The sequence below is a fragment of the Hoplias malabaricus genome, chromosome 8 (genome assembly GCF_029633855.1).
Source record: "Hoplias malabaricus isolate fHopMal1 chromosome 8, fHopMal1.hap1, whole genome shotgun sequence".
NCBI classification, from domain to species: domain Eukaryota; kingdom Metazoa; phylum Chordata; class Actinopteri; order Characiformes; family Erythrinidae; genus Hoplias; species Hoplias malabaricus.
The window spans coordinates 3,658,332-3,683,766 of NC_089807.1; the positions used below are offsets into that span (position 1 = coordinate 3,658,332).

General features: G+C 39.9%; 2 protein-coding genes across 2 annotated transcripts; one reads left to right on the forward strand and one right to left on the reverse strand.

Annotated features, from left to right (window-relative positions):
* Positions 1-330: 330 nt before the first annotated feature.
* On the reverse strand, positions 331-16,899 carry vti1b (vesicle transport through interaction with t-SNAREs 1B). Its single transcript, XM_066678490.1, has 6 exons — positions 16,516-16,899; positions 14,680-14,738; positions 8,647-8,838; positions 5,408-5,581; positions 4,534-4,595; positions 331-2,206 (listed from the first exon to the last, which is right to left on the reverse strand). Exons 1-6 carry the CDS (start codon positions 16,610-16,612, stop codon positions 2,113-2,115), a joined length of 678 nt encoding a protein of 225 aa, XP_066534587.1. The 5' UTR covers positions 16,613-16,899; the 3' UTR covers positions 331-2,112.
* A 1,453-nt stretch (positions 16,900-18,352) lies between these two features.
* Positions 18,353-25,253, forward strand: rdh12 (retinol dehydrogenase 12). The gene is made up of 7 exons (XM_066680016.1): positions 18,353-18,548; positions 21,026-21,144; positions 22,222-22,377; positions 22,640-22,744; positions 23,112-23,321; positions 23,804-23,993; positions 24,121-25,253. The coding sequence occupies exons 1-7, from the start codon at positions 18,472-18,474 to the stop codon at positions 24,221-24,223; spliced, it is 960 nt and encodes a 319-aa protein (XP_066536113.1). The 5' UTR covers positions 18,353-18,471; the 3' UTR covers positions 24,224-25,253.
* Positions 25,254-25,435: the final 182 nt, after the last annotated feature.

The window sequence follows — 25,435 nt, forward strand, 5'->3', positions numbered from 1 at the left end:
CAGATCCTGTGAGGTATCTAATTGATGCGTATTGGTGCAAACCTGTCAACACCTGCTGAGCTGTCGAGTTGGGTTTTCCTGGCAAAGAAGGAAAAGTTCTACTGCTTCCAAAAACAAAGGGTAATGGTTTGAGAGTGTTTTTGTGCTGCATTAATGTGTTGTCTGTTGAAGTACTTTATTTTGAACAAAAACAAAGTGCAGCAGATGAACCACAGTCAAGTTTAATCTTCAGCAAAGACATGTTTGCACTTTTGGACCATATATGGTTTGAATGTATTTTGTTTAGCTTCTTTTCCTTTTCCTTTTGTCCTTAGATTCTCATAGATTTTTACTTGAAAGTAGCTGTAAAACTTATTTTTAGATGTCTATTTTTCGTTTAAGAACCAAGTTCAAAATGACATATGTAAGTTTGTAATTGTACTTTAAAAGTACAAATTATTTCCTTCCTTTTTGTGCAGTGTTATTGTACCACAACGTCCAACAGTTTCATTCTCCTTTTTATGTCTTTATGTTTTTACTGTTGTTGCTCCATTTGAATCTATTTATGATTTAATAAACAAGTGGTTGAACTGTGGTAAACTCATGTTGGCATTGAATGAATCAGTAGCTGATAACACATTTCTAACACACAAGCACAACTTCAGCGTCACTGCACCACCCATATACCTTTTCTGAACATTGAAGGGTGGGGTGAAAGGATGCAGAGAAACAGATGAACTCTAGACATTATTTACCGCTGCCTTTTGTCTTATAAGCCTGTATTATTACCTTGTATCGCCACAGCTCATCCGGGCATGTGACAAGCCGTGCCCATTTGTTTGCTTTGTAACAGGGCACTAAGTTCCCAGCTGAGAGTTGTTTCACTGTGAATAACAGCATGTGGAATTTGGTGGGTCAGTGGGTTACTGTAGGTCAGGGTGAACTGATATACAGACAGAGACTAATTCCACAACAACAGCTGTTCATGTTCCGTCTGACCTGTCCAAACACTGAAAACATGTACGTACAGACACACCCTCACACACCCCCACATACAAACCCCACCTACCAACCACTGCCTTGTTTTGCTACGCTATGCTGACTGTGAATGACTCAACCATCTCTTAACACACACGTACTATTCTAAACTAGCACCATGAGTGTCTTGTGGAAGTGTTCACACTCCTTGGCTTTTTATATAGTAGTAATCTATGCAGTTACACTTACGGTATAACCATAACTGCTCCTTCAGTTCCTTTCAGATATCCAAATAATGTCAAGTTGAAATTATAAGCACTGTCTCATCCAACACTGCTTTTTAAGTGAAGCATCATGTACGGCAGCCAATCAGAACAGAGCTTATTTACATACATCTGAATGGTCTCAAAGGTGCACAATATTGTTTGGTTTTAAGGGATAAGGAGAAATGGCCAAGTGAAAATGACATTCTTCATTTAAAAACAAAACTGTCCTCAGGCAAAAAGGGAATTTAGCAAATGGCCGATTTAATACTATATTCACATTGCCTTGAAAGACAAATACAAAGAGCTTTAGTGAAATATTCAATGTTTAAAAACAACCTTTTTTAAACAAGCGTCAGTTCCATTGTCTTATTAGTTAAGCGATTAAATTAGTCACATTTAGACATTTAATTTAAGTCCATGTAAATCCACATTCATTCCTCCCCTTTCTTTGTCTGTGTATAACCCTTCATTAGATGAACCAGCTCCCAAATGTTCATGCATTGGCACAGCAAATGCATATTCTTCCAAATGAATGCTAATGGACAGACCAGAGCAGGCCTGGCTTGATTAAATACATTCAGAGTCTGTGAAGCTCAGTGCACGAAGGACCAAGGAATGTCGCCCAAAGAATTCCATCCTCACACCTAGGAGAAAGTAAAAATGCTTAAAACAGCTGCACAGTATTTTACTCCTCCACACGATCCAGCATCGCAAAGGTCTTCACTGCCCAAAAAATGGTATACTCTAATGGTCAGTTGCTGGATGATCCATCTCAATGCTCATCATTCTGTATCTTCACAGAGAGAAAGACATAAAAAACCGAGAGGACGAGAAAGAGAGAGAGAGAGAGAGAGAGATGATCTCATGGCATTTGTCTCCCTGATGCAGTCTAATGTCTGAAGAATTTCAGGTAGACCACAGCTCCCAGAATGCCTAACTCCATGATTATGATGACGGCCAGCAGCAGCTTATTGGTCATTAATCTGTGGAAAGAGAAAAGAGGATTTGAGGGTGAAAGTCAGGAATACAAAATTATGCAGAGAAACAGATGAACTACAGTCTGTAATTAGAACTACCACGTGCTCTTGTAGGGTCAGTGGAGTTGATAAAATGGACAATGAGTGTAGATGTAGCTGTTGCTCATCCAGTGACTGTTCAATGTATTTGTATTAGGAGTCAACCTCAATGTTCAGGAACCCTTATATAGTCCTCCATTACTTCTTGTTTCAGTGGGTTATAATTGGAGTTCACACAGGACTTTCATACATTCATTGTCTGTAACCGTTTATCCAGTTCAGGGTCACAGTGGGTCCAGAGCCTACTCGGAATCACCGGGCGCAAGGCATGGACACACCCACACGCGCCAGTCACATTCACTCAAATATTGGGAATAACAAATAGCAACTCACAAAAATGAAATACAAATCTGCTAAATTAATTAGTAGTAGTTTTAATAAGTGATGGGCCAGACAAAGAGTGGCCCATAAAGACAAGGATGAATAGTGGCGGAGGGTGTCCGGTTTGGTGGTCGCAGGATTCCATGTCTGTTTTTTGCGGATGATGTGGTCTTGTTGGCTTCACTGAGCCGGCACCTCCGGCTCTTGCTGGACCAGTTTGCAGCCGAGTGTGAAGCAGTAGGGATGAGGATCAGCACCTCCAAGTCTGAGTCCATGGTACTAAGTCGGAAAAGGGTGGAGTGCTCTCTCCAGGTTGGAAGTGAGATCTTGCCTCAAGTGGAGGAGTTTAAGTACCTCGGGTCTTGTTCACGAGTGAGGGAAATATGGAGTGGGAGATTGACAGGCGGATCGGTGCAGCGTCAGCAGTAATGCGGGCTCTGTACCGGTCCGTTGTGGTGAAGAGAGAGCTGAGCAGAAAAGCAAAGCTCTCAATTTACCGTTCGATCTACGTCCCAACCCTCATCTATGGTCACGAGCTTTGGGTAGATCACGGGTACAAGCGGCTGAAATGAGTTTTCTCCGCAGGGCATCTGGACTCTCCCTTAGAGACAGGGTTAGGAGCTCGGACGTCCGGGAGAGACTCGGAGTGGAGCCCCTGCTCCTCCACGTTGAGAGGAGCCAGTTGAGGTGGTTCAGGCATCTAGTTCGGATGCCTCCTGGATGCCTTCCTGGTGAGTTGTTCCGGGTATGTCCAACGGGGAGGAGGCCCTGGGGCAGACCAAGAACACACTGGAGAGACTACATGTCTCGACTGGCCTGGGAACGCCTCGGTATACCCCCGGAGGAGCTCCAGGCGGTGGCTGGGGAGAGGGAGTTCTGGGTTTCTTTGCTCCAACTGCTTCCCCCTGCGACCCGGACCTGGATAAGCGGTGGATAATGGATGGACGGAAATCACAAACCACAAATCTGAATTTTGAGAGAGGCTGTAAATGAATTAGGATCTCTGCATTCCACCTCCCAGAGAGATGGCATTTCAGTTTTTTGTTGTTTACATGTCCCTTTACATCATTTTAAAACTCCAGCTGCACTTACATTTTATCAACATTTTATGTGTGGACAAAATATATATATAAAAGTGTTCAAAACTCTTATTTCACAGCACAAAATATCCTCAGGTCTAAGTCTCAGTAAACAACATCAGTCACTACTGCGTCACTACAGGCTTTCATCATACTAAGGTTTCCCAAATTCAGTGAGAAGCACAACAACTTCTGAGTAAAACCATTAACATACGTAAACTGTAATAAAGTTTCAAAATTATGGGACGTCAGAAATGAACTAATCTTTCAAATAAATGCAGTTTAAAGCTGCTCAGTTCCCCAGCCCATGACTCACAGCACAGCTGAATGAATTATTGTAAAGGGTTCCTACTAACATTTGCTCATAAAATGTATTGCACAATGTGACGTAATGAGTATTCGTGTAGTAACGCTTGAGTTATTCAACTCAAATCTATTCAACTGAAAATAACTAGATTCATCCGACCGAGCCATGCACCAGAGCGCCATAGTTCAAAGCATTGCTCATGTTCTTCCACACTGTTTTAGAAACAAGAAGAACATAAGTATCACATGAATGAGAGTAGCTAACAAATAATACCAGAAATAATATGATACAAATCCCCACACTTGCAGTCTTAATAAGTATGTTTGATAAATAGTGAAATACTATGTAACTGTACACTATTTGGCTTAGATGTCACCTCATATTTATGCTCCTCTGAAACAAGGATTCATAGATACTGCTAAATGACTCCTTAACGTTCAGGTGGACTTACTGGAGGACAATATGACTGCTATGAGTTTTGGTTTATGAATGTTTTTTTTTTTTTTAAAGTTTTGTTTTTTTCTCACCGTCGGGACATGGCTCTAAGGATCTTCCTGCTTCGACTGAGGTTCTCTCCTGTGTTCACCAGCTGAGTGTGTGAGTCAATGAATTAGAAAGAAAGAAAGAAAGAAAGAAAGAAAGGAGAGAGAGAGAGAGAGAGAGAGAAAGAAAGAGACACAGAGAGAGAGAGACAGAAAGAGAAAGAGACACACACACAGAGAGAGAGAGAGAGAGAGAGAGAGAGAGGAAGAGACAGAAAGAAAGAAAGAAAGGAGACAGAGAGAGAGAGAAAGAAAGAAAGAAAGAGTGAGAGATAGAGAGAGAGAGAGGAAGAGACAGAAAGAAAGAAAGAAAGAAAGAAAGAAAGAAAGAAAGAAAGACAGAGAGAGAAAGAAAGAAAGAGTGAGAGAGAGAGAGAAAGAGTGAGAGAGAGAGAGAAAGAGAGAGAGAGACAGAGAGAGAGAGAGACATTTTGAGATTAATGACATGTTCTTCCTGTCCCAGGACAAGTTCAACACAAACTTCAGATTAACTTATCTCATGTTCTCTGCTGACAACTCCCTCCTCTCATGCGCTATATTCATATTTTCAATATTTATATCTATAAATAGATACGGAAGTATATTTTCTGGGTATGTGATCATTTATTTTCAGACTTTTACATACCACTGTATCTACCTAAATACTGAATATTATCAATAAATACAATTTTAAATTATTGCTATTATTATAATATTAAATACTGAATAGCATATTTTAACCAATACTACAACTGTGATTTAAATAAAGTCATTTTTGGTTGATTGTTTGGGTTGTGACAGACAAAACACTGCAGCTCTTAGGAACGGTTAACTTGTGATTTCAAAATTAAAACATTTAGTCTATCAGCTCTGTTCTGACCCGGTCTCTGGTTCTGTCCAGCTGTTCTCTCTGCTCTCCAAGCTCCTCAATGATGTCTGTGCCGATCTGATCTGTTTCAGCAGCAATTCGCTGGCTCCGTTCAATGCTCTGAGAGGCATTATTCAGAGACTCAGTCCCCTGCAGTAATAAAGCCCGATGTGCCTGCTGTTGAGTCTAAAAACACAAACACAGAGCAGTGAGAAATCCATGTGGCACATAATGAAGTGTTTCAGAAGCTCAGTTTTTAAACCTCATTCCGTAGGAGAAGAGAAAAATCTGAAGCCCACACACCCTCCAGAAACTGAAAGATCAAATTTTGAGATGAACTTTGAAAAATACAACAATGTTTTCAAAATTAAAATAAGTGTAGAATGATGTTTTTCATTTTAAATAGAATTTTGATTCAATTATTAAATTTTTCAATTCAATTATTTAATTCCTGACTTGATCTAACCCAACCTTTAGTAAGCCATAGGAAGATTCTTTATGTTACATTCACCTACATCTGTAACATGAATCTTATTGTTGCAGCAAATAACCCCTACTACACCAATTAATAAAAGTTGTGTTTAATGTAGGTCAATGTAAGTCAATAATACTTTGTTCTAGTACAAAATTGACTATTTCTACAGGTCCAAACTTTCAGAAAGGCAGAGTATGGATTTCATATTTTGGTCTATTTTATAGTTTTCAGTGGTGTAGAGTAACAAAGTAAATGTAATTCATTACTGTATTTATTTGCTGTATGTATTTACATACAGTTCTTTACCTAAGTATTTACATTTTGGGTGACTTTTTACTTTTACTCCAATAGCTACATTCAAAAGTCCAATATCTTACTTTTTACAATTACAATCCTCTTTTTACAATCCTCAGTTTCTAAATACGTGTTTCCTGTAGCTTACATAAATAAGCACACTACTGCATAATTGCAGTCTTTCTTCAAACTAAGGTTTCACAATTACACTAAGAAACACTTGCGATATTTGTGAAGTGCCATGTGCTTAGCGTCATAGCAACTCCTATGGATTTTAGTAATAAACAATGAATAACATCACAATATCTGCTGAAGCAAAAACATTCTCTCCAAGAAGACAAAAAATCTGTATCTTGGATCCAGTACCTAATTTTTAAACAAATTTAATAGATTATATAAACTCTTACTTGAAAACAGGCACTGTTAAGAGAGGCTTTGCTTAAGAAACACAATCATGGCCCATGATTCATGAATCATGGCTTTTTTATGTCATTTTCAAACCTGCCATTTTAAGTAAATTATTAGATAATAATAGTCACAACATGAATAAATTAATTCCTAATAAAAAGACATTGTTTAAAATTTTTAGTTAATGCGGACAAAAATAATTTGGCTGTCATTGCTCTTTTTGATTTAATAAATTTGATAGAGTAGACCTTGATGTTTTTATGGACTTGGAAGGACTTTCTGGAACTGTATTAAAGTGATTTAATACATATTGTACATGTGAATAATACTTTGTTATTCCAGGAAATCAATGAGCCAAAGACGTTGTTTTTCTCCATGGTGTTCCACAGGTATCTGTATTAGGCCTGCTTTTTTTCCCCTTTATACATGCTTCAGTCCCATTTTTAAGAATCAGTTATCATAGCTAAGCTGAAGATATCAATATCTGTGGTGCTGTACATAAACTACAAACTTGGTATCATGAACTGAATGAAGAGTCATTTTTAAATATTATGCAAAATTGTAAACATATTTAATTTAAAATTTTAAAGCAAAACTAAAATTCTCATAACTTTAACAAAGAGAATAAATGTTTTTAATGAGGTAAGTCTGGCTGCACAATCAAAGGAATACATTAGAAACCTTGGGGTTATCTTAGACTCAACACTATGTTTTAAATCTCACACATTTGAGTGTGACAAAAGATTTCTTTTACTTAAGAAATATTACACAAGTTAGACCTTTTTCTCATGCTGAAAGATGCTGATCTTTTTTTTTTTTCCCTTTCATTACTAGACTACTGTAATGCATTATTTACTACGTTACCAAAAACCACATTTCTTTTACACATTTTTCTTTTAATGACTTAGCTACATCTCAGAACATCTGACTGAATATGTTCCAAACCATGCTTTAAGATCATCAAGTGTTGTGTAATTGAAAATTTTCAAAAGGAGGCACAATAGAGTGGTGAAATGGCATTTTTTCCCCCAAATTATCTGGAACTTTTATCAGTTAACATTCATCAAACATCAAATGTTTCTATTTTTATAAAGAGATGAAAACATTTTATCTAGCTTTTTTCTATGTGGCATTTACGGATTTATTCATTTTTTTTCTATGTATTTATCTATATTCTATTTTAATTTTATATATGACTTAATAATACGAACATAAACATTATTTCTTTAATGATAAGGAAAATGTACTTACTGTAATGTATTTTTATTTGTATTTCTACTCACTGTTTTACTTATTTTACTGACATATTCCTGTTTGTAATTTACATAGAATTTTTTTCAGCTGATTTTTTTAACTAGTGATTATATATAGTGTCTGACCTCAAACTTTTAAACACAAAACGCATTTGAAGTAACTTTGGTAGTGAGTAATACTGTATTAATACAGGGGCATTTCAGTTTTGATTCATCCAGACAGTTTCTGAGAAATCAGCACTGAGATCCTCTTTCTTTTCTGAAATGGCTGAGGCATGTAGTGTACTGTAAACGTGAGAAGGTCTCTCAGCTCCAGAGCCTTGGAGGTTGTGGGTTCACAACCACCAAAGCTCTCCAGTTACCGCCCCGGGTAACTGTCCGTGAGGAGTTTGGCTGAATCACAAATGTAAATCTAACACATCTCAACTGTACAATCCACAGTCCAATGCTGGAAGATTTATAGTCATTTGGCCTTCACTCTGCACTGACTATGGTGATTTTACGTTAATGTGCAGCTGCTCCGAGGCACGCCATTCATTTAATTTCATTTCATGCTTTTCTATGGCTATTAAAGTTTTTGCCTATACAGCTAAATGTCTATGTTCACGAGCCACTCATTTAAAAAGGAATCTCAGATAGTTGGGCTATATAATGCTAAATTAAGCTTGACAAAATGAAGCTTCTTCCTTTCGAATGGATAAAACTGACCACTAAACGAGGCTGTCACAATGTGACTGATATAATTCAGACATCTATGTGCAGAGAAGTGTAACATAAATATTAGTGGGTCAAGTTCTTAAACAGAGCTTGTGTAGACTCACACTTCTGTCATTCTGTTCCCCATAGACTCCCAGTCTGCCGTCTCCTGGGCGAGTAGAGAAGCCCTGGCCAGTGTCTGAGCGTAGGTCTCGCTGCAGTTTGGTCAGGTCTCTGCGGTACAGTCGAATCTTTGTGGACATGGGGTTCCTGAAAGAAGCTGGAGCTCCGAACAACTCCTGCTCCATTCCCTGTAGCTATGAGCAATGTAGAAATAGAACTCAATATATACAGTTTCTCTACAGTTTCACCATTATCAAAACATCCAAACATGAGCTGAATGAGGTCAGCATACTATTAATATATTCATACTTAAAATTCAATTATATAAAATTCAATTTTACTGTTACTTCTGGATAAAGCAAGGACTGGGCCATTGCACTATTCATATTATTAGAAGAAGCTTTCCCCTAAACAAAGATTAGGTTTTCTACATTTATTTGTCCATTGGTGAAGTTCATTTTGCCTCGATGTGCTTTAAAGAGAATTATCCAGGCCAATGCTAAGCTTTTAATCTGTTGTTTATTCAGTTATCAGTACGTTCATAGGAAAAAGATCTGAAAAGCCTTCAGCTTGATATGTTGAATTATTTTAATCAATGAAACCGGAAAAGGTCTCAGAAAATTTCACAGGGAGGGCATGCTTTATATCGTAAGTGTTGGTTTAAGGAAGATACAATATATTCTCCGGTGTAAGTCATTTCTTTGTCTCTAAATAACCTAACTGTTCTGATACAACTCTAACTTATATAATGTGATTAGAGAGAGGAAAACACTGCCTTGGATCTTTATAAATAAAGAGCTCATACTACAGAGCACAGCTTATAGGGTTTCATAAACCTTTATTGCCCCCTGGTGGTTAAAGTTACTTACACGGGATTATCTTAAAGGTTAATTATATATTTACTAATAATATAATTTAATAACCATTTAACAAATACATTTGTCCTCTTTATTTACACAGGCAAGTACAGGATGATAAGTACAGGACCACCAGAGATGAGAGAAAAATGTTTGCAGTTATGGCCAAAAAATGTTTTATTTTTATTATATTTATTATATTATAAAAAAATAAAAAAAAACTGTAAATTGTGTGTGTGCACATAATGGTCCGTGTAACGCTTATCAGTTCAAGTTCCTGATCTTTTGAGACTAAATACAAATATAAAAAAAATGGGATTTCCTTTGTCTTTTCAAATTTTCTAATTCTTCATTTCTGCTTCTCAAAATCAGAATTTCTGAAAAATAAAAAATAAATAAAAAGTCTTTATTCCATTTTCCCCATTAATTTCCCACCTTGTAATGAAGGTGATAGGACTATACCATCACAGCGGGGGAGACATGCTCTCTGAACGTAAACCATAGATATACATAAACCACCTATTTTCCACCTAACAGCTTCACTTCCTGCTTCCTTGCCGTTCAGACGCTTTGCTGCTTAGCTCTGCTATATTTTATTTCTTTCCTTTTTATTTTTTCGAAACCTACTTGTTTTTCTGTGATAGAGTATCTGAGCTTTTAAATATACACAAGTCAGCAGCACGACGAAGCTTAAAGTAGTGTGATTGCTCTAGGAACCAGGACAGTAGAAGAAACTTGTGAAATGCCTCATCATTTTGTTCAACGCGCGCTGTCAGAATCGTTACGGACTTCTACAAAGAATGTCAGCTTTGGAAAGGAATTTTCTGAACCTGCTATCAGAGTTTAAGGGCTGGCATTTGGAGCTGCGCAAGGAGTAACAGTGAGTGGGAGTACGGGCAGCAGACAGCGGGCTGAGGACTTAACAGAGCAGCAGACAGTGGAAGGAAACAGATCCAGACCAGAGGATTGTGTGGATGGCAGCACTGCCGTGAGTACAGCTAGAGATGGGCAAAGATTGAAGCTAGACCCAAACGCTGTGCTTTGTATAGCTCTGTAGTCTTGTCTTCTACTCCTGGTACCACAGCTGGTCCAGGAAATTCAGCTGCTAAACCTCACACTGCTGCTGAGAGATCACAGCCCAGAACCAGACCAGAATATCAGTCTTACTCACTTCAGCTGAAAAACAGGTTTGAACCACTGCATGCCCTTCGTGAGAATCACAAACGCAGTGAACACAACGCAGAAAGTGCCAGAAGTGTCAGCCGGTCACTAAACCCTAACAAACCTACAGCAGACACCCTGATCTTTGGAGATGACACTGTTAATGGGGAACAAACCCAAAACTCAGCGCGATGTGAGCCAAACATCACAGTCCATGAACACTCAGCAAGTTCAATATACAATTTTTCATTGGTGGACCTCTACCTGCAGGAGGCACCAATATGGTTCTCAAAGTTTACTGGGATTAAACACCTGGGTACAGAACAGCTGCAGGTCAAATGGACTGAACTTCATTGACAACTTTAACTTGTTGCACACGAACAAGAGGGAGGTTAAACTTCTGACAGAACCACATTTCCTCAGTGTGCATTTTATCCACTTCTCTTGGTGGTAGCACATCAGCACCAACATCCAGGAACTCTACTGTACAAGCTGATGACACCATGTCAGAGCCAGAACATCTTCCCCCCACTGAGGATGACATGAGGGCGCAGCAGACACTGGACATGAGTGGCAATGACCAACTCTATGAGCTGCCAGAGACACCAAAACCCCAAGAGGAATCCTCCATGTCCTTTACCACTGGCTGCTGCAGTGATGATGTCAGCAGTAACATGTTTCCAAAACAAATTTGGTCCCTTGGTGCCTGTAATCTCTCCCATTCCAGTACTTATCAGAGAGAGAAAGAACAGGGAGTTCAGATAAGATTTTGTGAATGTCGCCAATCTACAGCATATAAAACGTGAGACAGAGATTCTGTGGCAAAGTGCATAAGTTACTAAGCTCTTTTAAATATCAGATCTCTCACAAATAAATCACACTTCATTAAATATTTTATTACAGCACATGGGCTTGATTTTATACTATTAACTGAGACTTGGATGAATGAATGTAGTGCTGCAACTGTTTTAATGCAGTCGGCTCCTCCGGATTTTCATTTTTTAAATGTATCTCGTGCCAGTAGAAAAGGTGGAGGTCTAGCTGCTCTGTTCCATGGTTCTTTTCAGTGCAAGCAGTTATCATTTGGTGATTTCACAACATTTGAGTACCTCTGTGTAGTTCTGAAAGGGACACCACAGATATTACTAGTAACTGTCTACAGGCCTCTGAGATACAGGTTATTGTTATCTCAAAGAGTCTCAACATATCGGCCACTGTGAAGGACATTGTGTTGTTAGATCAGTACTGTGTCTTCTTTGATATGTGGGCCTCACCAGTCATCATGGGCAGAAGGGTTTGTGCCAAGAAAAGGTTTATAAAGGGCGCCACAGCTACACTTTTCATGAGTAAAATGTGCACCACACCATGTGAACGATCCAACTCTGTAGAATAGTTTTAATTTAAACATTGTCAGTGTTATGGATGAGATTGCGGCAGTTAAAATGAAGGCTATGTCTTGCAAAAAGAAAACACCATGGAGAAATGCTTGTGTTTCTCAAATCCAAATGAGGGAAAGGCGCAAGGCCGAACGCAGATGGCGTAAAACGAGTCTTCATATTTACAAAGAAATCTACAAAGATATGCTACGTGAATACAGCACGGTAATACGCAAAACACGACAATCCTGTTTTTCTAGCATCATCAACAACAACAACATTAACAACCGCAAAATCCTCTTCGCCGAGGTCGACAGGCTTACTAACTCACCCACACCAAAGGCCCCTGATTTAGTATCAACTGAGAGATGTAATGAGTGTGCAATACAGAACATCAGACAAGTGATTAGTACATCTATATCCAAAAATGAGTCTGTACCCTCTACATCACCTCATAAAGACTCCTTAGTTAAAATGTCTGTACTGTATACAGTGAAATTTTAATTGACACAGTTATTCATCTCAAACCATCCACTTGTAGCCTTGACATGCTACCAACCAAATTTTTAAAGAGTGTGTTTCACACTATAGCACCAGACATACTCCACATTGTAAACACCCCACTCATGTCGGAGGCCTTTCGGATCTCACTAAAGACTGCAGTTGTAAAGCCTCTTCTAAAAAAGAAAAATTTAGAATCATCTCAGATAAGTAACTACAGACCAATTTCTAATTTACCGTTAATTGACAAAATCATTGAGAAAATTCAGGCAAATCACTAGTTTCTTGTCCATAAACAGTAGCCTAGACAAATTCCAGTCCAGGTTCCGGTCTAATCACAGCACGGAGACTGCTCTAATCAAGGTCATTAATAAATTTTGCTTAAATACAGAAGCTGGAAAGGTATCTCTTGTTTTTATTTTCTTGACCTTAGTGCCTTTGATACCATTGACCATAAGATTCTTATAGATAGACTCGCAAACTGGGTTGGACTCTCAGGAACAGTCCTGAAGTGGTTTGTTTCTTTCTACTTTGTAGAAATAGAAAGTTATATTTCAGAGAAAATGCCTGTCCCCCAGGGTTCTATTCTTGGTCCACTTTTATTTAATTTATATATGCTTCCTCTTGGCCAGATTCTACAGGACTATGGGCTGTCCTATCACAGCTATGCAGATGATACTCAGATTTACATGGCCCTGTCCCCAAAAGACTCTGGTCCAGTTGACTCATTAAGCAAGTGCCTTGAACATATCACTAACTGGATGGGACACAACTTTCTGCAGCTGAATAAAGATAAAACTGGGATTATAATATTTGGGAACAGCACTGAGAGACAAAGATTGGCTGCGTATCTGGACTCGAAAGAACTGGCTCGCAACCTTGGTGTATTAATGGACTCAGAGCTCAGTTTTAGTCTCATATTAAAGCAGTTACTAGATCAGCATTTTACAATCTTAAGAACATCAGTAAGATTAGAGATTTTCTGACTAAAACAGACCTGGAGAAACTTATCCATGCCTTTATTTCTAGCAGGATTGATTACTGTAATGGTCTCTTAGCTGGACTTCCACAAAAGACCATTAAACAGCTTACATCCTCAAATCCTTACACTGGATACCAGCCTGTTACAGAATAGACTTTAAGGTGTCATTACTGGTTTACAGTCTTAATGGTGTAGGACCAGTGTATTTATCAGATCTGCTACAGGGATATGAGTTGAGCAGAGCTCTCAGATCTTTAGGAACTAGTCAGTTAGTCCTGCCTCAGGTCAAAACTAAACACGGAGAAGCAGTGCTTAGCTCCTATGCCGCTCTTAAATGGAACAAATATTTTATTTGTTTTATTGGACTTTGGGGATGATTTGGGGACTTTCAGATGATCTTTATTCTTGCTTTTAATTTAACTGTTTCTTCTGTAAAGCACTTTGAATTGCTTTTGTATGAAAGGTGCTCTATAAATAAACTTGCTTTGCCTTGCCTTGCCTTACTCTGCCATGTAGGCTTCTCTGTGCGCCTCTATAGCTGTGTATCTTGTGGAAAGGCACACAAAAACTGGACCCTCAGCTTTAATTACACATTATTTACTGTTTTAATCACAAAATCAAACCTTACTTGTCAAAATATAAGTGTCATAAATGCTGACACTGCAGCTGTATGTCTGAGTGCGAAGACGTTTATTCGCTGTTTGGTGGGCAGTCTGTGACTAACGTGCCGAGAAGTACAGCAGGTTGGTCTCTGTGGCTATGATGGTACAGTTCTATCACTTATTACACCACACAGGGGAAAATAAGACAATGGAATAAAGGGTTGTTTTTTCATTTTTCTGATTTCTGATGATTTTTGATCAGTGTGAAATGAAAAATTAAATTGGAATAACAAAGAAAACACTTTTTTTTTATTTACCAAAGATTTAAACCCAGTTTCCTATTTATGTTTAGCCTCAAGTTATGTTTCTTATGTTTACTAAGATCAGGAAATTGAACTGATAAACATTACACAGACCCATAATTTCTAAACTGTAGCATCTGCATCTTCAAGGTAAATAATAGTTTATTGAATGCCAATGTCCCCCTTAAAATCCAAATGAAACATTCTACTTACAAAAGTCTATTTATAGACAAACATAAGTGTAGTCAACTTACTACTTCCTCTGCTTCCCCAAAACGTTCATCAAACACTCTCACCAATTTCTTCTTCTCCTCTAAGAAAAATTAAATAAGCATTATACCATGTTCTCCAGTGATTCATCTTCATCTTATAAAACAGACATTGTACTGACATCCAGCGGCTTGATTATGTCAGAGATCCTGTACTGAACGTTGTTGTAGAAGACAATTTTATTACTTTGTGTTTGTGGACAAATATCCTTAAATGATGATTAGTTAAATTAGCATTTATAACTACATACTCATTGTGTGAAATCCTGTACCCTATATGCATTTATATGAATGACTAACCAGCATTTACATTATGAATTACTTACACATGTAGTTAAACATTTTTGCTTGATTCTGCACTAATAACTCATATGATAATTACTCCTAAAGACATATTATAAGCTAACTTCACTATATGGCATGATAACTTGATATTCACACCTTTTTAATTCTTAACGTCTAACCTTGAACAGATGTGCACTCCAGGCTGGTAACACACTGACATCATAGTGTTGGGCACGGAGGCGCTGATCTGTAGCTTCTGTTTGTGGCTTTGAAGTGTATATTTCTGACTCCCTAAATTTTAGTCTCTTGGGAAAAGAGGGCTGGGAAGAGAGGCCCATTGTCAGCCTGGCCAGATAATGAATGTCTTCAGGGTCACAACAGGCACCTGAATATTGCACGTGAAGAGCTGAGTACTAACACGTGAAATTATGCATATTAATATACGCTAATCAGCCAGAAACGCCTCACCACTAGGCTATACGTCATCTGGGGTATAACTGTTGGAGTCAGATCATGGGAGGTCAGAGCTTCACTTGGGAGGGGTATCACACTGTTCTCAATGTGTAAATTCTCCTGGATCCAGTTTTGTTAAATAAATACTTTGATTTGCTTTGAACTTCACTCGACTGGTGTCTGCGACTCTCTCGTAACGGACACGCCTCCCCCGAAGAGGGAGGGTGTATTTTGGACCTTTTGTTATTTTCTCATGAGTTGGTAAATTTTAAATATTTTGAGAACGGTCCAAAGAACATTTTTATCTTCAACGTCCTTCACGCTACGAGGCAAAAACTGACACAATCAGGGACTACAATGCAATTTGATTCTTTATCTCATCTGACAAATATTTTCTACATTTTAGTGGAAAAATGACCAACAATTTCTTTAAACATACAACAAAATTCTGCATGTCACAGAGAGGAGAGTAAACTTACTCAAAAATGCTAACATCTGAACAGAAGAGTAATTAACTGTAATTTATCTGGCAAAATAAAAAGCTCATATTGAAATTGAATTTTTTTTTTTTTAAGTCTGCTTAACAGGCTAATGGTTTAGAACAGCTCCCACAGTTTAGTACTCTTTAATATTGACCAGAGGTGGGTAAAAGGGGTGTGTTTAGACACATCCACAACTAAAAAAGGAATTCAAGTTTTAAAGGACCCTGTCCACCCCTTCATTCAACGTTTCAGCTTCTGCCTTTGGGCGGGAGACTTAAGGTCCAACTACCAACGGTACAAAATAAAATAATTTGTGCCCTCTGCTGTGACCATCTTGAATAAACATATAATATGTCAGCCCTGTACATAGTTCCTATACATAACCCCCAGGTTACGAACATGCCTCTGCATTTTTGTACAGATTCTGGTGAATAATTTGGTTTTATTCTGATAAAAGTATAAATTATATATTAGTCAACATGGGCGTCCATGTTAGCCTCTCATTCTCTCTCTCTCTCTCTCTCTGTGTATACATACATAAACATATTACTGACAGCAGTGAGATAAAACAAATGTTTAAGTGACTACACTTTGTATTTACCTCCGTGGCTCCGAGTCACTCGATCGGGAATCAGTTTCAGTTCGTCGTATAAAGACTTGAACATTTCATGAAGTTTCTCAAACTCTTCCGACGACATTCTGGCGCTTTTCCCAAACTGTAGTCCCTTTATCCGAGGGGCACTGTATAAAACTGAAGATTTGACGCAGTGAAAGATTTTATTTTAAATGAAATCCAGTAAAAAACGAGATTTCTGTTCCTCTGAAACAGTAGCTATCGCTACATATATCATAACAAACCCTGCTCCTTCCTCGGGCCTCGTGATGTGAGGTGACCGAAGCTCAAGCCAGGAACAAATACACATTTACTACCAGCCGTGCGGCGTATTTTGTGTCATTCCGGTTTTTTAAAAGAGCATAAGTCATTAAAAATTATTTGAAAATTTGTATATGTACCAAAGCCTCACAGTTTAAACAAATAAACAGAGAAATTATCTCTTAAGGCAACTCTCGGAGGCCTGCGCGGAGCAATGCATTATGGTCTTTGTAGTTTTAGGCACTAAATTTAGACATTGATTCAAATGGAAGTACAGTATGAGGAAGAAGAACTTATTTCTAATTGGGAAAATGACACGCTGTATTAAACCCGTCCGTGGCAGTGAATGCAAATTATAACAGTGCACCAGGGGCAGTGAGTCCACCCCCAGAGCGGTGGGTATCCTACGCATTCCCATAACTATAGCCAGGAAGCAGTTGTGGGTTAGGTGATCTGCTCAATGGTAATTCAACTGGGAATGCTGAGGGAGACGAGAGCTGACCTTCATATGCTCTACCCCTTTTTGAACTGACAAAATGAGGGAATTGAACTGACAAAATTCTGGTTCAAGGTCCCAGTTCTTTATCCGTTTAAGCCAAGCTGACCACACAGACTCGTGTATTTCCATTCATTCGTTCATTCATTGTCTGTAAGCGCTTATCCAGTTCAGGGTCGCGGTGGGTCCAGAGCCTACCTGGAATCATTGGGCGCAAGGCAGGAATACACCCTGGAGGGGGCGCCAGTCCTTCACAGGGCAACACACACATTCACACATACACTCACACCTACGGACACTTTTGAGTCACCAATCCACCTACCAACGTGTGTTTTTGGACTGTGAGAGGAAACCGGAGCACCCGGAGGAAACCCACGCAGACACAGACACCTCACAGACAGTCACCCGGAGGAAACCCACGCGGACACAGGGAGAACACACCACGCTCCTCACAGACAGTCACCCGGAGGAAACCCACACGGACACAGGGAGAACACACCACACTCCTCACAGATATGTATTTACATATATTAAAATGAATCCTCTATGCTAACAAAATGCATACATGAACAAATGCATTAAGTATTATGTCAAAATTCAAAATTAACACATGGTATATATTACAAATGCATTCTGATTGTTGCCCAATATTTGTTGTTGTTGTTGTTAACATAGTAATTTTCACATAATATGGGTAAAAAGCACAGTTGTCTACATATTACTGCTATTTTGGATTTAATGGCATTCACCCATTAGAACATTAGTCCCCGATAGAACATGAGGCCAGGTGCTGATGTTGTATAATTAGCTATGGATTATAAACACCACTCTAGTTTATCCCATAAGATAATTGATGGAACTCATCACATAACACACTGTCAACACAGTACTGCTCAAAGCTAGAGGCCTCAAGTGTCCATAAGCTCATGTACAAGGGTACGGGAAAGTAGCCACTAATAAAAATGTGGTACCTACATTTTTAAAACTACAAAATTTGTGAAAAAAAACTACAATCCCATGATTCACATTGAGCGCGAGAGGAGTAGGCGTTACCAATGCTCCCAAACAGCTTCACATCATCCCATCAGCAGCAGAAACACGGTTTTACAGAGACTGTGTTTCAAGAAGACGCTTGAGATCTCTTCGTTTTTTTTTTTTGTTGTTATTATTGCTGTTGCATTTTCCTGATGATGATGCTCGTAGTGGTGGTGGCGGGATTTGGAGTCGTGGCTCTGATACTGAGACTGCTGTCCACCCACATCAGGTAAGCTGAGGTTTCTGGTTGGATTGGGGCTTTTTAAAAATATTAGATAAACACGACGGACAGCTAATATGCTTTAAATATGCGTTTAAGCGAAACATTTTGAAATAATAGTTTGTAAATCAACAGTTAATGATGCGTGGACTTACTTAGATAACCCTTGATTAAATTAGCTTTTCAGTAACACTATATTTGATAAAAATCCATCAGAATACAACATCTCATAGTGTTTGTATATATGTAATGCTTTACTGAGTGAGGTTGTGTCGTTCCTACAGCTGAACGGTGCTGTCCACTATTAGAAACCGCCTCCGCTGAAGATGATCCGTTTATCAAAGTGACCAATAGGAGCTCGCCGGGGGCGGCGCTTATTAATGCCGTCATGTAATAGGCGCATACTTATTGGTTAAAGAACGCTGCATATGGAAATTAAACCCAGGTCATACCATCTGGAGGCAGAGGATTTTTTTCAAAGGTGTGCAAAAAAAAAACCCGGAAAATATAACTCTGTGATAAATAAGGAACCCCGGAAAGGTCAACATAGCAGAAAACAGCCTATTTAATCGCCCAAAATATTCCCTCCTTTTAATAACTTGTTCCCTCCTTTTACCTAATTTGCCTCCATAAATGCCTCATTCCATCTGACTAATCGAAGAAAACAATCTATGAAATAATATAGAATATATGAATATGCATGTTATCCCCGCCCCTGACTCCACCCACCCCTCCGCCTCTTGGCTGCGACTCGGATGCTGCCCCACACTCCAAGTTTCCACATAAGAAACCCCGGCTGTCTGAATAATTTAGTTTGAGACACTCTTTGAAACAGAGTTTCAAAGAATAAATGATTATTTCACACATGATTCGTTTTCTTGCACATAAAGTATTAACTGAAGGTGGTCTTTAAAAAAATGTATTTTAAACCATTGCCTTACAATGTTTGTGTGGATCCTGACTTTTGTATTGCTCTGCATTATTTTATGAATACTCACAAAATTACAAATCCATTCTAGTTACTTCAGTTCATGAGACAGAGGAAATAGTCAATGTCCTCTATCCTGTTCAGCTCTTGTTTTCAAGCATCTGAATGGTGAGCCAATGAAAACTTATTATATATGATTATACATAAATTGTCTGTAACCGATTATCCAGTTCAGGGTCACAAGGTGTCTGAAGTCTGCCCGGAATCACTAGGCACAAAGCAGGAACACATCCAGGAGTTGGCACTAGTCCTTTGCAGGGCGACACACACTCACACATTCATTCACACCTACGGACACTTTTGAGTAGCCAATCCACTTACCAATGTGTTTTTGGACCGTGGGACGAAACTGGAGCACCTGGAGGAAACCCACGCAGACACAGGAAGAACACACCACACTCCTCACAGACAGTCACCCGGAGGAAACCCACGCAGACACATGGAGAACACACCACACTCCACACAGACAGTCACCCGGAGGAAACCCACGCAGACACAAAGAGAACACACCACACTCCTCACAGACAGTCACCCGGAGGAAACCCACGCAGACACATGGAGAACACACCACACTCCTCACAGACAGTCACCCGGAGGAAACCCACACAGACACAGAGAGAACACACCACACTCTTCACAGACAGTCACCCGGAGGAAACCCACGCAGACACATGGAGAACACACCACACTCCACACAGTCACCCGGAGGAAACCCACGCAGACACAGGGAGAACACACCACACTCCTCACAGACAGTCACCCGGAGGAAACCCACACAGACACAGAGAGAACACACCACACTCCTCACAGACAGTCACCCGGAGGAAACCCACACAGACACAGAGAGAACACACCACACTCCTCACAGACAGTCACCCGGAGGAAACCCACGCAGACACAGGGAGAACACACCACACTACTCACAGACGGTCACCGGAGGAAACCCACACAGACACAGAGAGAATACACCACACTCCTCATAGACAGTCACCCGGAGGAAACCCACGCAGACACAGGGAGAACACACCACACTCCTCACAGACAGTCACCTGGAGGAAACCCACGCAGACACAGGGAGAACACATCAACTCCTCACGTCACTTCATGACTGGAACCCACAACCTCAGGACCATGGAGCTGTGTGAAAGCGACACTACTGTTGTCCCACCGTTCCGCCCAATCTAATATAATCCACAATGTTCCATACAAAGTATTCAGAGGTACTTGGATGCTGGTCTGAGCGTTTATCCTCTGAACCAAGAAAAATCCATATCTTAAATTAAATAATGTGTTTAATGGCAGATTACAATTCAGTCAATGACTAAGTATAATCTCAGCAGCTTTCCTAAAACCACAGGTAAGAAGTATGAAAGTCAAAGCACTTTTTATATTGTATATGTTTGTCTTTTATACCATTGTTATAAGCTGATCATGATTCAAGCATTTGCTTAAAAATACCAATGATCTGTTGTATACCTGTGTGTGTGTGTTTGTGTAGGAAATATGCAGCAGGTGGAGTATGTCTCTGCACAGCACGCTTGGATGGGAAAACAGCACTGATTACAGGAGCAAACAGCGGGATCGGGAAAGAAACCGCATTGGACCTGGCTTTACGGGGTAAGAGAGTAAACATAACCCTATACACTACAACAAATGCTTTACTTTATACAAAATAAAGAACCATAATACATTTGAAAATTTAACACTGGTTATACACTTGGCAGCACAGTGGCACAGCAGGTAGTGTTGCAGCCACACAGCTCCAGGGGCCTGGAGGTTGTGGGTTTGATTCTTGCTCCGGGTGGTTGTCTGTGAGGAGTGTGGTGTGTTCTCCCCGTGTCTGTGTGGGTTTCCTCCGGGTGACTGTCTGTGAGGAGTGTGGTGTGTTCTCCCTGTGTCTGTGTGGGTTTCCTCCGGGTGACTGTCTATGAGGAGTGTGGTGTGTTCTCCCTGTGTCTGTGTGGGTCTCCTCCGGGTGACTGTCTATGAGGAGTGTTGTGTGTTCTCCCTGTGTCTGTGTGGGTTTCCTCCGGGTGACTGTCTGTGAGGAGTGTGGTGTGTTCTCCCTGTGTCTGCGGGGGTTTCCTCCGGGTGACTGTCTATGAGGAGTGTTGTGTGTTCTCCCTGTGTCTGTGTGGGTTTCCTCCGGGTGACTGTCTGTGAGGAGTGTGGTGTGTTCTCCCTGTGTCTGCGTGGGTTTCCTCCGGGTGACTGTCTATGAGGAGTGTGGTGTGTTCTCCCTGTGTCTGCGTGGGTTTCCTCCGGGTGACTGTCTGTGAGGAGTGTGGTGTGTTCTCCCTGTGTCTGCGTAGGTTTCCTCCGGGTGACTGTCTGTGAGGAGTGTGGTGTGTTCTCCCTGTGTCTGCGTAGGTTTCCTCCGGGTGACTGTCTGTGAGGAGTGTGGTGTGTTCTCCCTGTGTCTGTGTGGGTTTCCTCCGAGTGAATGTGTGAGTGTGTCTGTGTTGCCCTGTGAAGGACTGGCGCCCCCTCCAGGGTGTATTCCCGCCTTGAGCCCAATGATTCCAGGTAGGCTCTGGACCCACTTCGACCCTGAACTGGATAAGGGTTACAGATAATGAATGAATGAATGAATGTCTCCTAATTGGTACAGTATGTTAAAATCATCTAAAAAAAACCCTGATGCAAATAACCAGACAGGAGCCTGTGTGTGTGTGTGTGTGTGTGTGTGTGCAGGTGCAAGGGTGATCCTAGCTTGTCGGGATGTGGAGAAAGGTGAGGAAACAGCAGCAGAGATCCGAAGGCGGGTGGGTGGAGCTAAGGTGGAGGTTCGGGAGCTGGACCTCGCCGACACTTGCTCCATCCGAGCCTTTGCTCAGAGATTCCTCAGAGGTACACACAAAAAAATTTGTGCTGCAGTAAATTATGAAATATTATATTTGTATAATCATTAGTACTGGGACACATTAGCTTTATTAGAAATGTTTCGAATTTTCCTGAGACAGTTTTTGGGAAGCCCACAGCAGACAATTTATTTATTTAATTTCAGTTGATCTCTGATATTGATTGCACTAATCTTTGGGCAGAGTTGATATTAAGTGATGTTTTACTGGTAATTTCTAGTTCACCCTCCTCTTATTTCTCGTTTTCTCAGAGGTCAATCACCTACACATCCTGATTAATAACGCAGGAGTGATGATGTGTCCTTATATGAAAACGGCAGATGGCTTTGAGATGCAGCTGGGCGTCAATCACCTTGGTAAGTTCAGAGTTCTTTCTTATTTCAAGATGTGGAGGGAATTATCTTTAATTATTGTTATCTTAATAATGCAATGCATTTTTTCCATAACATTACATAATGCTACCAAGTTTAAAGGGTGAAGGTTAACACTAACTGCTTTCAGATGCTAACTTTAGCTAGCAATGTTCTAGGTGTTGGGAAAGAATCTAAGAGAGCATAACTGCACTCCTTATGTTTATGGTACATAAACCTACAAATAAATAGCAAGAAAATCATGACAACGGCCATTTAAATACCCATTGTGTCCGTTCCCTTTAAATCTTTCACTTATGGTACCTAATCAAGTCCTAACCAGTCAATGACTAACTACCGTTCTCCCTCTAAGGTCACTTCCTGTTGACCTACCTGCTGATTGGTCTGCTGAAGCGCAGTGCCCCAGCCCGGATAGTGGTGGTCTCCTCTTTTGCACATTATTTTGGCTGGATCCGGTTCCACGACCTTCACAGCCAGGGCAGCTACAACAGCGGCCTCGCCTATTGCCAGAGCAAACTGGCCAACATCCACTTCACCAGGGAACTGTCCCGCAGGCTCACAGGTGACATTAGGAGAGCTGTTCTACTTTTGCTGGTTAAATATTCAAAGCCCACCAGTGACGCTGACGTTGTCGTGTTAGTGTGTTGCTGTTCTGGGTGTTTTTGAAAACATCATTATTATTGGTAGATGGAGAGTAATCCACTACACAAACATCCAGACAACACAGGACCTTTGTGATCTGGTTCCTCTCTTTTATAGTTTCTCTTGGTTCCTCTGAGATTCTGTGAAAGATTTATTACAAATTTATTTGTATAGTGCTTTTTACAACCTGATGGTGTCACAAAGCAACAGAGGATGACTAACACACTTGCGTCAACAAGTAAATTACAGTTTCGTCTGTTGAGAGAAGAGAGGAGAGGCATTTCTAATAAAGTATATTGAGAATACAACAATATACAAGTTCTAATCTAATCTGATACGTCCTAATAACGATGTTCTCTTCACTTTTCTGTCACCAACCACATAACCTTTTGAACACGTTAGGTTCAAACGTGACGGTGAACTCTGTTCACCCGGGGACGGTGAAGTCCGAGCTCGTTCGTCACTCCACAGTGATGTCACTGCTGTTCACACTCTTCTCCATGTTCCTGAAAACACAGCGAGAAGGAGCACAGACGTCCATCTACTGTGCTGTCGCAGAGGAGCTGAGCTCCATCTCAGGAAAACACTTCAGGTATGAAAAGCTGTTTATGGGGTTTTATTAAATTAGGGAAAACATAAATGTGGTTTATAAACCATTTCCTTAACATAGTGATTTTGAGAAATGGTGACTACAATCTTTTTCTCCCTCTCTCACTCAGTGACTGTGCTCCTGCATCAGTCGCTCCTCAGGGACGCTGTGAAGAAACTGCTCGCCAGCTGTGGGACGTTAGCTGTGAGCTTCTGGGCATTGAATGGGACTGAAATAATTTCACTTTTTTCTCAGTTTTCCCCACTCCTGCACTGTCTGAGCCACATTAAAACATATGTACCTCATTTTAATCACACATTTGTTCAATTTCCCTGCTTTTATAATCTTATCTAAAGCACTGCTGGAGCTGGATTAGTTTTTTTGTTGTGTTTTGGGAGATTAAGTTTGCCACTCCGACAGATTATAGGGTAAGAGCCTGGATGTTTACATCTGGTGTATCACAGACAGCCACCCTTAATTTGAATGGTCACACACACACACTGCAGATGTGTACCGTATTAATGCCCCATGTTTAGATAGTAATCACTTAAAGGGCTCACGTCATGGAAAACATGAACAGGGAAATATCTTTGATGCACTATATTAAAACATTTCCAACACTTTTTTCAATTCGTTTTTGTTTTTTCGGCCCAAACTTAATATTTGATCCTGAACCTTTTTACACATTTGTGTTAAAGGCACACTAACGACATCGACCCGTGGACCTAAAAGGAATCAATAATAATATATATAATATATAATAATATAAATGTATCTACCTAACAAAAATTAATCCAGCTTAAATAGTGCTTTAGACCAAGCGCATTTATTCACCTCATTCTACCACTTGCCAAATGTGTTTTCGTGCGCGTGCGCGTGTGTGTGTGTGTGTGTGTGTGTAAGAACCTGCTGCTGAGCACTGCCCACCACTTTAAGGTTGAACAGAGTTCAGAAATGATCCAGTTTATGGACCACTGTATTGTGAATTACATTTCTCACTCTTATTTATAAGAAGTTTAAATTTGGATTTGAGTTGTTTCCATTTCCTCAGCTCCACACTGCAGCTGCCTAGAACTGTGCTACGGTTTTTATACAGACATGAACATGCCTTTTTACTACTGTTACATTCATGACCAGAGACCGATATTTGAATATATATTGTGTGAAAAAAAAATGTCATGACTGCAGTATTTTCTTACGGTTCAAATACCAAAAGACACACCTAGTTAGAAATGGTAAACCATGTGTATTCACCACACTCAAATTTCAATATTCCCAATAAATACGCTTCATTTGAGAAGAAAAACTGAATATTTGTGTTACCCACAAATATTTGGCCATGTCGCGTTTATAGCAAACTGTTTCAAAATGAAGACAGAAAAAAAAAAAATAGTCAACTGCATTCAATGAAGCAGTGTAACAGTCTTATTTATTCTAAATTAATC

Coding starts and splice junctions, on each gene's coding strand:
- vti1b (XM_066678490.1), bottom strand. CDS start 16,612: ATGTCGTCGGAAGAGTTTGAGAAACTTCATGAAATGTTCAAGTCTTTA. Junction 8,839..14,679: donor TTGGGGAAGCAGAGGAAGTA/GTAAGTTGACTA, acceptor CATTGCTCATAG/CTACAGGGAATGGAGCAGGA. Junction 2,207..4,533: donor CTTAGAGCCATGTCCCGACG/GTGAGAAAAAAA, acceptor CTCTTTCCACAG/ATTAATGACCAATAAGCTGC.
- rdh12 (XM_066680016.1), top strand. CDS start 18,472: ATGATGATGCTCGTAGTGGTGGTGGCGGGATTTGGAGTCGTGGCTCTG. Junction 21,145..22,221: donor ATTGGACCTGGCTTTACGGG/GTAAGAGAGTAA, acceptor GTGTGTGTGCAG/GTGCAAGGGTGATCCTAGCT. Junction 23,994..24,120: donor ATCTCAGGAAAACACTTCAG/GTATGAAAAGCT, acceptor TCTCTCACTCAG/TGACTGTGCTCCTGCATCAG.